The sequence below is a fragment of the Pezoporus wallicus genome, unplaced genomic scaffold, assembly GCF_028554395.1.
Source record: "Pezoporus wallicus isolate ANWC-B61680 ecotype Strahan unplaced genomic scaffold, APGP_CSIRO_Pwel_v1 scaffold_2696, whole genome shotgun sequence".
Lineage (NCBI taxonomy): Eukaryota > Metazoa > Chordata > Aves > Psittaciformes > Psittacidae > Pezoporus > Pezoporus wallicus.
The window spans coordinates 2,742,407-2,756,535 of NW_026637439.1; the positions used below are offsets into that span (position 1 = coordinate 2,742,407).

Below are 14,129 nucleotides of genomic sequence, written 5' to 3' on the forward strand. Positions count from 1 at the left end.
GTAATGGAACTGAAAAACTGGGGCTTACTTTGAAAAGAAATACAGAGGGAGAACTAGTTCACCTACACTAAAGAAAAGGGAGAAGTCATAGTGGCAGAATATATATTTCCTGTGCCATTCTATCATAAAGATTTGTCATACTCATACCGAAATATTTCATTCTCAACTTGAAAAACCCATTACCACAGAAATATTTACACATCACCTAAACACAAAGCTGTAACAGAGTATTCAATTTTAAGTATACCTGGTGTAACAGTCTCAAAATTATTACTGCAGTATGGTTATTTAATGTAACCAACTTAGCCTGCTTTTAAAATATAGCTCAACTTTTAAATAAAATAAAAATCTCTACATAAATGTCTTGCCAGGATAGGATCAATATTCTTGCTAAAATTGGATATTTTAATTATATGATCTGTAAAATATGTGAAAGAAATATATAGCAGGTGTACTTGGAAACTTGCTGTTCAACAGCAGTCATGCCTTGGAAAGTAAAAAATATTTCAGAAATGTTCTTTATTTTTTATTTCATTTGCAGTTTTGATAAAGCAGAACTCTAATTTTTTTTTTTTAAGTAAAGGCAAGAGGACTCATGCATGTATCCTATAGCAGGCTGCACTTGCAAAGGTTTCAGCAAAATTGCACACATCTAAATCAAATCCCCAATTTAATTATTACTGTACATTTATGTAAAAAATTATCCCAGAGTAAACATATCTGCTACTGCAAATACCTCTGGGAAATTATTAAGAAATACGATTAAAAGGAAATTCATTGCAATACCATAGTAAAAAGACTCTGGAAGTAACACCCCCTTACAGACAACACTCTCAAGAGTTTTTAGAATGGCACTGAAGATAAAATCCTTGCTTATCTTAAACATCCAACAGTAAATGTTTCAATTCCAAAGCCCTGTCTTAAAATTAGCATGCAGTGAGCTTCAAGTTTAGAATACTCTGCTTATATATTTGTATAGTTAAATTTAAATATACACGAAGCATTTAGATACAACAGATTTGGTTTTCTTAGGTAAGCATAAGCAATTCTCATTCCTGTGCACTGCTGGCATAAAGGCTAACTCTGGGATCTGTGCCAATATTAATGCATTCAAATTAGAATTTGGGAGTGGAAGAAAAAAACCCCACTTTATCAGAATTCCAAAGGAACTGGCACATTTAATCAAAAGCCTGGTGATTTTTAATAAGTTTAACAAGCTGGACTGGTACAACATAACTGAGGGACAGCAAGTATGCAGTGCTCATAAAGAAGGGGAAAAAAGATTGGATAATCTTGACCTCAATAGTATGCAAAGCTTTAGCACAAATTTTGGAGGCCAGAATAAAGCACAGAGGCAAATACAATAAAATGCTGCATGGATACTCTAAAAGCAGTTTGCATTACGCAAAGCTTTTCCAAAGCACCAGCCTGAATACCCGTGACAGAGACCCATTCTGGTACTATTCCGTTCAATGTATTTTAGCAGCAGTCCTAAAGGATAGGAAAAACATTTAAGTTGGCTGATGCCATACAAGGCAGTCACAGACAGTACAATTAATTATTAGAACACCGTAGGAGAAAAAAAAAAACAAAACAAAACCAAAACAGTACAACTTTAAGGACTGAAAAAAAATAGAAAAGGGACAAGATGCCATAGCATCAAGTCAAGTACTCATGATTTCCTTGCAGAGACATAAGCCATTTCTAACTGAGCTGTCCAAGGCATTAGTCAATCATGTGAGAAATGATACTAGGCAGCTACAAAAAGGGCTAGCAGAACACTGCAGCATAACCACAGACATTTCCAAGAGAAACAAGAAGATAATCATGACACTGTACAAGCCATGAAGAGAACTCAGTTCGAATTCTAAATATAGCTATATATATCATCATCCTCTATCAAAAAGAAGATGATGGATTCAAACTGAAACTCATTCCAAGATGTATTAATAAAACCAGGCACAAAGGAAAACTTAACATACTAGAGAGAAACAATTCTGTTTAGCCTAACAAACTAAAAGCGGGATACGAGAACACTGTAAAACAGCAGGTGAGAGAATGGGCAACAACACTCATGAGAGATGACAGCAATTAAACTATGGAACAAATTAATATCAGCAGTCAGAGAGAAACTGATCTGGGAAACCAGGTTCTAACCTGAACTGCTGGCAGAGACACCCTGACACATGGTGCATAATAACCTTTCTAGCTTTAATATGACATTGGCTGAGTTTTTAAGATGCATTTCGCCAGTAAGAGCAGGCAACAGTACTCAGTTGATCATGTGTTCCCATGTAATGAAAAGTAATAGCTGCAAGGCCATACAAAAACCACTAATGCACCAAACTGGAAGAAAAGCTGAAGGCTTGTCCTTTATGGAAATAACCAACAATACTCTTATATATACCAAAAGCTTCTACCAGAGCTGTTTGGTTTGTTTTTTAAAAATGTATTCCCACATTTTGAAGTACAAGTTAAAAGACCATTTGCACTAGGAAGTGTTTATGCCTACTTGTAAGGTTGTGCGGCATCAGAGCAGTCTGATCGCTTACAGAAGTATTCAATGTCAAAGGGGTCTGAACCTTACTTTGAAATTACATTTTACCAATTCATGGTTTTCTAATTTATTTGATGTAAATAGTATCTTGCTATAGAATAGTATTTATTCTGTGTTACACCATTAATAGCAGGTAAACGTCTATAAATACTTTGAATTCATTCAAAAACAGCTGATGAGAAAGTTTTTATTTCAGTTTCAAGCTAGGATGCTGCAAGTCACTATTTCTTTTTTAAAAAAAAACAACAACTGAATTCTTCATAGTTACTAGGAGAAGCACTACACTGGAGAACTGGCATTCAAGTTGCCTTCAGTAGCTGATTTATTCTTAAGCTGTTAGTAATTAATGACCTCACCATTTCCCTAACCAGGGACAGAGAAAAAACTCTAATGAGACTCCTTAAAATTATGTGAAATATTTACTACTGATAAGACCAACTGTGTCAACCTGAACTCTTCAATTGCATCTGTAGTACCTGTTTTTTACCAAGTAAATCTTGTCATTTGGTTAGACTGAAAAACAGAATGGAAAAATGTATAGGCAATCATTAAAATGCCAACAAGTAAGAACTATGCATCTCCCAGATATTTCTTCTTCAACCTTAATGAAGGCTTGTGAAATGCAAACTTTGTGTACTAGAAACAAGCACAGTAATTAATTCTCCTGCATCATAAGCAGCTTTTTTGTTAGCTGAACATGTACTCAACCTGGTGCTTTTAATAGTTCATCAGGGAAAGACCAGGAACTGGGCAGAAAAGAACAGGCCAGCAATTCCATCACAACTGACTAATAAACTAATGGTCACTAATGGACTGGACCTGTGTTCATCCTTCATTGTACATCTGATCTGCCAAATTTCTGCAGCACTACATTTGGGGCCATTTCTAATTTCTTGTAAACTGTGTTGACCCAACTATATGGAGAAGATATGGACCTGTTGGAGAGGGTCCAGAGGAGGCCACAAAATTTATAAGAGGAATGGAACATCTTTTCTATGTGGAAAGGCTGAGAGAGTTGGGGTTGTTCAGCCTGGAAAAGAGAAGGCTCAAGGGAGACCATATTGTGGCTTTTCAGTACTTAAAAGGAGCCTATAAGACAGGAAGAGACATTTTAGCACGGCCTGTTGCAATAGGATGACAGGTGATGGTTTTAAACTAAAAGAGGGGAGATTCAGGCTAGACATGAGAAAGAAATTTTTACAATGAGGGTGGTAAATTAGTGGCACAGGTTGCCCAGAGAGGTGGTAGATGCACCATCCCTGGAGACATTCAGGGCCAGACTGGATGTAGTTCTGGGCAACCTGATCTAGTTGAAGACATGCCTACTCATTGCAGGAGTGTTGGACTACATGACCTTTGAAGGTCCCTTCCAAAACAAATTATTCCATTATTCTATGAACTATAACACTACAGATTAAGGCAACTGCTTTCATGCAGCTATGCCTGGTTATCTAATAGGCATTTTTCTGAAGAATGAATTTAGGAAAAGAGAGTATAAAGTAAGAGCGAAGAGAGTGAGGGGGGGAAAGCAGAAATAGCTAAATCAGTATGACAAGAACTGGATTAATTATGCATATCTAGGAGTCTTCCTTTTAACAGTATTACGCTTCCACTTCAGCTCCCAAGATTTATTCCATTTTAAAGATGTAGGGGTTTGGTATTTGTCTTGTGTTTAAGCTATTACACATAATAATTTTGCTTAGTCATCACACCATAAACATGCTAAGTCTTTCAGGAAGCTTCCTGACAACAAGGCACCTGAGAATTATAGATGTGTATAAAGAATCTGGGCAGCTAGGAGGGGACAAGTGGAATCACAGATGTCATTATTTGCTTCACTATGATTACTAAATGATAAACAAACCATACTTCAGAAATACTAGTCTCCCGTACATACCAGACTTGTGCTGTAAAAGAAGGAAGTGTGTAAATGAGTTTTATTTCTTGCTTCTTCATAAGCTTTCTGACTGTTCTTTAAAAGACCAATTAAAAAATGGTAATAAAATTTTTTTCTGTAACTAAAAAAATGGATTGGTAACGTACACTTCTTCCCCTCCTCCAGTTTACACTTTGCTGGAGAAGCAGCAGAAACTGCTCTGTATAAATTTAAAACTAAATATAGATTCTAAGTTTTAAATTCAACTTACCTGCCAAAATTGGCTGGCAAAAACTCAAGAAAAGCATCATTCAGATACAGCTGTGTTAGGTTTAGCAGTTGGGAAAATCCGTCTGGAAGTCTATATAGAAATAATGTAGTGGGTTTGTTTCAATTATGTTTAGGGCATTAAATCATATTTTCTCAAACAATAATACAGTATTAAGTCCTGCATGCTGATAACATCAAAATTTAGGTAATACCAGAATTTCTACAAAATTGCACTAGACAATACTTGCTTTCTGCCAGATTAGTCTCAAAATTCTTCATAAGTACTAAGTATCCACAGGTAATAAATTCTACAGACAACAAACGTAGCCTTCCTATTTGTGGTCTCCTGATACCTAATGTGGTGGAGGCACTCAAAGACAGTAACATAATTAAAACCTACACAATGTATATTTTCCCCAGAAGAGTTACACTGAACAAATCTACCCATATAAGCTAAGTTTGAAACACAGTTGTACAGGCTTTAGAGGAAAATTATTGCTATTAAGAAAGAAAACTCTTCATATTTCTCTACGTTCACAGAAAATTGATAGACTTAAAAAAGCTGAGAAAGAAACATGGTATTGCCCACATAGCCTATTAACTTGGGCAAAATACTTCAATGACATAGCTATACTGTATCTCAGTGCAATAAGCTTAATGAACCTCATTGCACTGTGACTCTCCTGCTTGCATCCAAGGGTGGGTGCATGTCTGGGGCAAGTCTGAGACTCAGCAGTGTTTGCACAAAATATAAAACATAAAAGAATTACAAACTTACTTCGAAATTGGATTTACACTGGCCTCAACAACTGTCAAAACTTTACAGTTCTTTATATTTTCTGGAAACTCCTGTATGCCTGCAAAACACAGAAAGAAGTAGGGAAACAGTCTTAAATTATTAAACTCCATCACAGGCACAAAAATTATGCACATAAAAACACTAACCATAAAAACTTTGTTTTAGCAAACAGTGAACTGGTCCTTTGGTATTTCACTTCAGACACAATTTTCATTAAAGAAGTACTCTTATGCAGTATCAATTCTTTCACTATTCTATTCCTAAAGCATTTCATAGTGCAGCTTAGCAGACAACATATAAAGCAACATTATAGAGACACTGTACACTTAACAATTTCCACTGCTCGTTACCAAATATTAAAGTCTTTGTAATGTACCTAAGATCAGGCCCTCAGTACTAATAGTATTTAAGAGGCGAGGGAGGGAGAGAGGCAGTTGAGGGGTAAAGGCATTAATTTATTGTCATGGGTTCAGCAGTAGCAGTCATTTTTCCCCTTCTTGGTAGCTGGTGCAGTGCAGTGTTTTGACTTTCGGCCTGGGAGCAGAACTGATAGCGATGTTTTGGTTTGGCCAAGGACTTTGTGAGCCTCATGCTCTGCCAGGGAGGAGGGGAAGCTGGGAGGAAGCAGAGACAGGACCTGACCCAAACTGACCAAAGAGGTATTCCATACCACAGCACGTCATGCCCAGGATGTAACTGGGAGTTAGCCGGAAGGGCTGGGAGACTGCAGGGTTGGAGGAGGTATCGGTTGGAGCTTGGTCGGGCTTGGGGGGGCGAGTTATCGGTCAGCTGGTGCTGAGGTGTTGTATTCTCTTCCCTTGTTATTTCCTTTATCATTATTATCATTGGTGGTAGCAGTAGTGATTTGTGTTATACCTTAGTTACTAAACTGTTCTTATCTCAACCAGTGGGAGTTGCATTCTTTTTGATTCTCCTCTCCGTCCCTCCGGGAGCAGGGGGAGGGCAAGAAGGGGGGGGGGGGGGGGGGGGTGTGAGTTAACGAGTTGCCTGACTGGGTTTAAACCACGACAGTTCTTTTTGGCGCCCAACGTGGGGCACGAAGGGTTGAGATAACGACAGATCTGACCAGATTAATAGTCACTCATCACAATGACGATTTATTGGCTCTCAGAGTTGTTCTTGTTGATCTCACAGCTTCAGAATGTTGTAACTTACGTAGAGCCGGTATTTGCTGTGTTAGTGTTTATCAAGTGTGGGGCTTGGGCTAAGGTTCTTGTCTTACTGCGCTTTATGGCAATGGCTTGTAATACGGGCGGGCTCCAGCAGCAGGGCGGGACGGACGTGGCCGTGGACTTGTACCTGGCCGTCCGGCTGCTCTTCACCGGCCTGGCCCTCACCCTACTCTCCATCTTCGTGAGGCTGCGGGGAGCCGAGGGGGAGCGGCCCCGGGAGCCGGCGGCAGCCGAAGCGGCTCAGGAGAGCGGCCCCGGGGACCAAGCGGCGGCGGGAGCGGGGCCGGAGGCCGCGAGGGGCCGGCTGCCGGTGGAGGAGGTCGGGGCGGTCGAGGAGCAGAAGGAGGCGGCTGCCGAGCAGCGGGAGAAGGCGGCGGAGGAGCCGAGCCCCGCGGAGGAGCTGAGCCCCGCGACGGCCGAGAGCATTCCCCGGAAGCCGCCCGCCGAGCCCTAGGAGGATGCAGGAGACCACGCAGCATTTCCCAGCAAGGCAGAGGAGGAAGAGCTGGACTCAGGAAAAGAGAAGCTGGTGGTGGGAGAGCCGGCAAGCACAGCAGCTACACCAGCCCCAGTGACAAGTACAGCAGCATCCTCTGAGACTTCTGAAGGTTTTGAATGGCCTTTGGGTACCCTTGGGACCTGCCTGCTGATTGTGATGGGGATCAGCATGTTGGCACACACACAGACTGTGTGCTACCCATCACCATTTTGTCTGATCTCAAAAGTTAAGCAGAGTCAGGTTTGGGTCTTGTCTGGGGTTAGACGACAATATAGGGGGACCAGGAGATTTTCCCTAAGGCTGGACAGTCATGAGTGGCAGGGTGTGTGGGACAGTATGGGCAAGTATCTAGTCCACTGGGCCCCTCCAGTGCTTTGGAAGCATCGGAGATGGAAGGCAGCTGTATGGAGTCCCCAGCAAGAAGCTGCAGAAACTGCTGAAGGGGACAGTGAATTATTTTAAGCCTGGTGGGCCCATGGCACTTCAGGCCATCAGAGCAGAGATGCAGCACAAAGATGGACTCATGATCGAGGGGTGGACTTAGCAATGGACACTATTGCCCAGGTTATTCATGAGTGTGAACACTGCACACAGTCTCTCCTATTCTGGAAGACTGTTACAAGAGATGGAGCCTGACATCATGGACCAGACGGACACAGCAGCTTTATAGGGACTGGTCTGTGCACTAAGATAAGAGTGATGGTATATTGAAAATGTGGGATCTGAGCATGACGTGAATGGTATGGAATAAGGGGTGGATAATGTCATGGGTTCAGCAGTAGCAGTCATTTTTTCCCCTTCTTGGTAGCTGGTGCAGTGCAGTGTTTTGACTTTCGGCCTGGGAGCAGAACTGATAGCGATGTTTTGGTTTGGCCAAGGACTTTGTGAGCCTCATGCTCTGCCAGGGAGGAGGGGAAGCCGGGAGGAAGCAGAGACAGGACACCTGACCCAAACTGACCAAAGAGGTATTCCATACCACAGCACGTCATGCTCAGGATGTAACTGGGAGTTAGCCGGAAGGGCTGGGAGACTGCAGGGTTGGAGGAGGTATCGGTTGGAGCTTGGTCGGGCTTGGGGGGGCGAGTTATCGGTCAGCTGGTGCTGAGGTGTTGTATTCTCTTCCCTTGTTATTTCCTTTATCATTATTATCATTGGTGGTAGCAGTAGTGATTTGTGTTATACCTTAGTTACTAAACTGTTCTTATCTCAACCCGTGGGAGTTGCATTCTTTTTGATTCTCCTCTCCGTCCCTCCGGGAGCAGGGGGAGGGCAAGAAGGGGGGGGGGGTGTGAGTTAACGAGTTGCCTGACTGGGTTTAAACCATGACATTTATATGGTAAAACAAAGTTTCCAACAGGACCAATGCATGGCTTGTATGATACCCAGGTGAAATGGTAAGGCTTCAAAACTTGAAGTATGTTTACAGCATTCACAGTTCTGAAGAGATATCCCAAAATGTGAAATATGCTTGCTGTTAGCTTCAGATTATTTGTAGAAAAGGACAAAGATGCTGCAGAAACACTTATGTTTGAAAATCAAAAAAATAAGTAACCACGTCTTTTTCCAAGTTTATCTCCAGAAACACCAGAGTGAATTTGCAGTCCATGTATCTGCCAAAGTTGTGTTTGTCAGAACTGACAAAACAGCCCTTGAAAACAGGAAAGAGGTATCCACCATGTCAGTAGGGTATCAGTACTGAATCACTCTACTGCCCAAGACTTTCACCTCAATCTTTACTATACCATAAGAATAACTAAAACAACAGTTATCACACCTGAAGTTGCTTTTGCAGTGTGTCACTACATTGTTCTTACACTCTGGGACAGGTGTGTTTATTTTATATAAACTTGTCCTAAGTACAGCAACAATTCATACAGCAGTATTTCCATTTGGATTAAGAATACACTATTTTTTTTCAAGAAAAAAACTGCTATGCCAGTAAAATACAGTTTAAAAAAACTTGGGTTTGCCTTTCAAAGAGTGCATTTAACTGTGTCCACTTCTAGGGTGCTTCATTAAGTGTGTAGAGAGGCCAGCCTGAACTCGGGGAATGAAACTACTAAGAAGGAACTGTACTCTGTGGATGTTTGCTTTTATGCAAGTGACAGTGAGACATTTCGTGCTGCTCCAAGTGATATTAACTTTCTTACAGTTCAGCTGCAGAGAGAAAGATAATAGCAGTGTGTCTTCTCATTCAGAATAGCAGGTGGGACTTGGTTTTATCTCTCCATGTATACGTTCTGAGAATACCGAAGCAGAGAAAATGTGGCAAAACATCAACTGCTAAATAGTATTTTTACTTACATAAGAAATGACACGATTTCTGCTACTAGTCTTGAGTCTGCTTCTTTCTATGTGCAGTAACAAGACTGACTTGGAACATTAGGACTTAAGATTTGGCAATACCGCCTAACAAGAAAAGTAGTCATAAAACACATACTTTCAAACTATGTCAATTGGTGATGTCGAGTAGCAGAGTCACCATGCTAACATTTCCATAAATCCAATGCACGTAGAAACATCATTTCTGTCAAAGCAGATTTTAAGGTCTTTCTTGACAAGAACTTTTGTTCCATACTAAATGGTTGAAACTATTGTTTTTGACTCATATCAGGTATTGTACTGAGAAGTGAGTCTGTGGGTGAGAATTAAGGGGTGGGCTGGCAGGGGTGATACTGTTGTGGGTGTCTGTTACAGGCCACCAGATCAAGGTGAGGAAGTTGACTAGGACTTCTACAGGCAGCTGAGAGTGGCCTCACAGTCACAGGCTGTGGTTGTTGTGGGGGATTTTAACTTCCCTGATGTAGAAGGACTACTCAGCAACCCAGCCACAGTCCAGGAGGTTCCTCCAGTGTATGGATGATAACTTCCTCATGCAAATGGTGGATGAGCCAACCAGAAGAGGAGCGCTGCTGGATCTCATCCTCACTAACAAGGAGGGTCTGGTCGAAGCAGTAAAGGTTGAGGGCTGCCTTGGGTACAGCGACCACGAGATGGTGGACTTCAGGATCTTGTGTGGTAGGACCAGTAGAATAGCAAGTAGAATTGCAACCCTGGACTTTAGCAGGGCAAACTTTGGCCTTTTCAAGCAATTGCTAGGGGAAATCCCATGGGCAAGGCTGCTTGAAGGTAAAGGGTCCCAAGATAGTTGGTTGGCATTCAAGGATTGCTTTTTCCGAGCTCAAGATCGGAGCATCCCGACACGTAGGAAGTCAAGGAAGAGGGCCAGGAGACCTGCGTGGCTAAATAGGGAATTGCTGGGTATGCTCAAGTGGAAGAGGAGACTTTACAGATCATGGAAGGAGGGGCTGGCCACTTGGGAGGAATATAAGGCTGCTGCTAGAGGATGTAGGAAGGCAGCTATGATGACTAAGGCCTCCTTAGAATTAAATCTGGTGAGAGGGGTCAAGGACAGCAGAAAGAGCTTTCTCAAATACATGGCAGACAAAACTAACACCAGAGGCAATGTAGGCCCACTGATGAACGGGATGGGTGCCCTGGTGACAGAAGATACAGAGATGGCAGTTACTGAATGCCTTCTTTGTCTCTGTCTACTCTGCTGCAGGCAGTCCTGAAGAGTCCTGTACCCCTGAGACCTCAGATGAAGTCAGGTCAATGGAGCGGTTTGCCTTAGTCGATGAGGAATGGGTTAGAGACCGGTTGAGCAATCTGGACATCCATAAATCCATGGGTCCAGATGGGATGCACCCGCGGGTGCTGAGGGAACTGGCGGAAGTCATTGCTAGACCACTCTCCATCATCTTTACCAAGTCTTGGGAAACAGGAGAGGTGCCTGGGGACTGGAGGAAAGCAAATGTCACTCCAGTCTTCAAAAAGGGCAAGAAGGAGGACCCGGGTAACTATAGACCGGTCAGCCTCACCTCCATCCCTGGGAAAGTGATGGAGCACCTTATCCTTGGTGCCATCTTAAGGCATATCAAGGATAAGAGGGTTATGAGGGGCAGTCAACATGGCTTCACCAAGGGGAAATCATGCTTGACCAATCTCTTAGCCTTTTATGAGGAAATAACACGGTGGATGGATGATGGCAGAGCGGTGGATGTGGTCTACCTTGACTTCAGCAAAGCATTTGACACAGTCTCCCACAGCATCCTCACAGCTAAATTGAGGAAGTGTGATCTGGATGATCAGGTAGTGAGGTGGACTGTGAATTGGCTAAAGGAGAGAAGCCAGAGAGTTGTAGTCTATGGGGTGGAGTCTAGTTGGAGGCCTGTAACTAGTGGAGTGCCTCAAGGGTCAGTACTGGGACCAGTATTATTTAATATATTCATCAATGATTTAGATGAGGGAATTGAGTGTACTATCAGCAAGTTTGCTGATGACACTAAGCTGGGAGGAGTGGCTGACACGCCAGAAGGCTGTGCTGCCATCCAGCGAGACATGGACAGGCTGGAGAGTTGGGCAGGGAATAACTTGATGAAATATAACAAGGGAAAGTGTAGAGTCCTGCATCTGGGCAGGAACAACCCCAGGTTCCAGTATAGGTTGGGGAACGACCTGTTAGAGAGCAGTGTAGGGGAGAGGGTCCTGGGGGTCCTAGTGGACGACAGGATGACCATGAGCCAACACTGTGCCCTTGTGGCTAAGAAGGCCAATGGCATCCTGGGGTGTATTAGAAGGGGGGTGGTTAGTAGGCCAAGAGAAGTTCTCCTTCCCCTCTACTCTGCCCTGGTGAGACCGCATCTGGAATATTGTGTCCAGTTCTGGGCCCCTCAGTTCAAGAAGGACAGGGAGCTGCTGGAGAGAGTCCAGCGCAGGGCAACAAAGATGATTAAGGGAGTGAAGCATCTCCCTTATGAGGAAAGACTGAGGGAGCTGGGTCTCTATAGTTTGGAGAAGAGGAGACTGAGGGGTGACCTTATTAGTGTATATAAATATATAAAGGGGGAGTGTCACGAGGATGGAGCCAGGCTCTACTCAGATAGGACAAGGGGTAATGGGTACCAACTGGAACACAAGAGGTTCCACTTAAACTTGAGAAGAAACTTCTTCTCAGTGAGGGTGACGGAGCACTGGAACAGGCTGCCCAGGGAGGTTGTGGAGTCTCCTTCCCTGGAGACATTCAAAACCCGCCTGGACACATTCTTGTGTAACCTTATCTAGGTGTTCCTGCTCTGGCAGGAGGATTGGACTAGATGATCTTTTGAGGTCCCTTCCAATCTCTAGCATACTGTGATACTGTGAAAAGCAAGAAAAGCACAGTAAGCCACACAGTTAATCCAGGTGTTTAAATACCTCTAAGTATCAGGGAGCCTTTTGGGAAACAGATTGTTGAACTTGAGAACAATAAAATATAGAAGCAGGGGGGACCAGCAGGAATTGAATCATCGACTATAATATAGGTGAAGATTTCTGACACTTCTGGTTTACTCCCACACCTGTTCATGTAAATACACATGTGTTACTAAATATGGTTGCCCATCCCTGGCCACGTTCAAGGCCAGGCTGGATGAGGCTTGGTGTAACCTGGTCTAGTGGAAGGTGTCCCTGCCCATGGCAGGGGGGCTGGGAATAGATGATCTTTGAGGTGCCTTCCAACCCAAACCATTCTATGATTCTATGATGTATGCAGCTTCAGCCATGTGAGGTTTACTGGCGCTGTAAGTGGAGTTGAAGCAGAAAATGACAATAGGGAATCCTGATTTAACTCACTACATCATAATACTTTGATGTAATGAAGCTTCATTTCTAGAAAGCAGCAATGATATTTTCAACTCCAAGGACAGGTTTAAAAAAAGATTAGAAAATCACCACAAAAAGACTAGAAACATACATTACCAATTGTTGTCATATAATCTTTGCATTTAGAGAAACATTTCCAATACATTTAAATATTGGAAGCAAAGTTGTGTTTCAGACTCACCCTGCGCCATTAGTTTCACTGTTTGAATTACACTGAGAGATTCTCTAAGCTTAGTTTTTAAGGTGAAACTGCTGGCGCTGGCTTGGTCCTTGGATGAAAGATTTCATGGTGAGACACTGGCACAGGTTGCCCAGAGAAGTTGCGGCTGCCCCATCCCTTCAAATGTCAAAGGCCAGGCTGGGTGAGGTTTGGAGCAACCTGGTCTAGTGGAAGATGTCCCTGCCCGTGGCATGGGGGGGGGGTCGAACTAGATAGTTTTTAAGGTCCCTTCCAACCCATTTTATGATTTTATGATTATATGTTAAACCTCATGTTTTTATTATTAGTTTCCACTGCCTGTGTCAAGAATTCATTGAAACACAGAAGACTAAAATCTGCCTTAACTACCTAGAAAACAAAACACAGAACATCTGATAGAGAGGAAAATGTCAACGTAAACTTACTCTCAAAGGAACAGCCAAGTAAAATATTAGCTATCCAAATACAGACATGTTAAATCAATATGCTTTTGTACATAATCAGAGGACTCTACAGTAGTCTCCTGTTTGACTATGCCTTGGGCAAGAGGCAGCAACAGTTTTAACAACAAATTAACAACAGAAATTCAACTGATATGTCAAAGCTAACAGTGAAGGAGCCTCTGAATTTAATTTTGCTGCTGCTTAGAGACAGGATTGTTATGGTATACACCATCTTTACAAACCTCACTCAGTACTTCAGTATGGGTAAATGTCAGCCATCATTCAAAAGAGCGGTAAATTGGGAATGACAGTACGAAATAAACCTAATGTTTGTAGCACACATTGAGAAGATAGGAAAAAAAACACAACAGGGGACTGCTGCTCTCTATCACATGATAGGAAGCTGCATTTATTGCCTGACTACCCCAGACATTCACTTTCCCCCAGCCATTTTCTTCCTGCTTGCTAAAAACATGCAGTTACTGTTGGATTAGAATTCTTTCAGTTCTCCCACTAAGAAATCAAATTTTAAAAGCAAGTACGAAGGAAGAGCATGTAAGAAGGCTGAGAGACACTGGAAAAAGATCTGA

The 14,129-nt window shown here is 42.5% G+C and overlaps 1 protein-coding gene across 8 annotated transcripts in view; it reads right to left on the reverse strand.

Moving 5' to 3' along the window:
* ERBIN (erbb2 interacting protein) overlaps positions 1-14,129 on the reverse strand; it is a 116,892-nt gene that overhangs the window by 39,915 nt on the left and 62,848 nt on the right. For all 8 annotated transcript variants that reach the window (XM_057405484.1, XM_057405486.1, XM_057405488.1 and 5 more), the window contains 2 exons: positions 5,482-5,560; positions 4,705-4,794 (listed from right to left, as the gene is read on the reverse strand). In XM_057405484.1, coding sequence (XP_057261467.1) covers positions 4,705-4,794; positions 5,482-5,560 — 169 coding nt within the window. The remainder of the gene's footprint in view (positions 1-4,704; positions 4,795-5,481; positions 5,561-14,129) is intronic.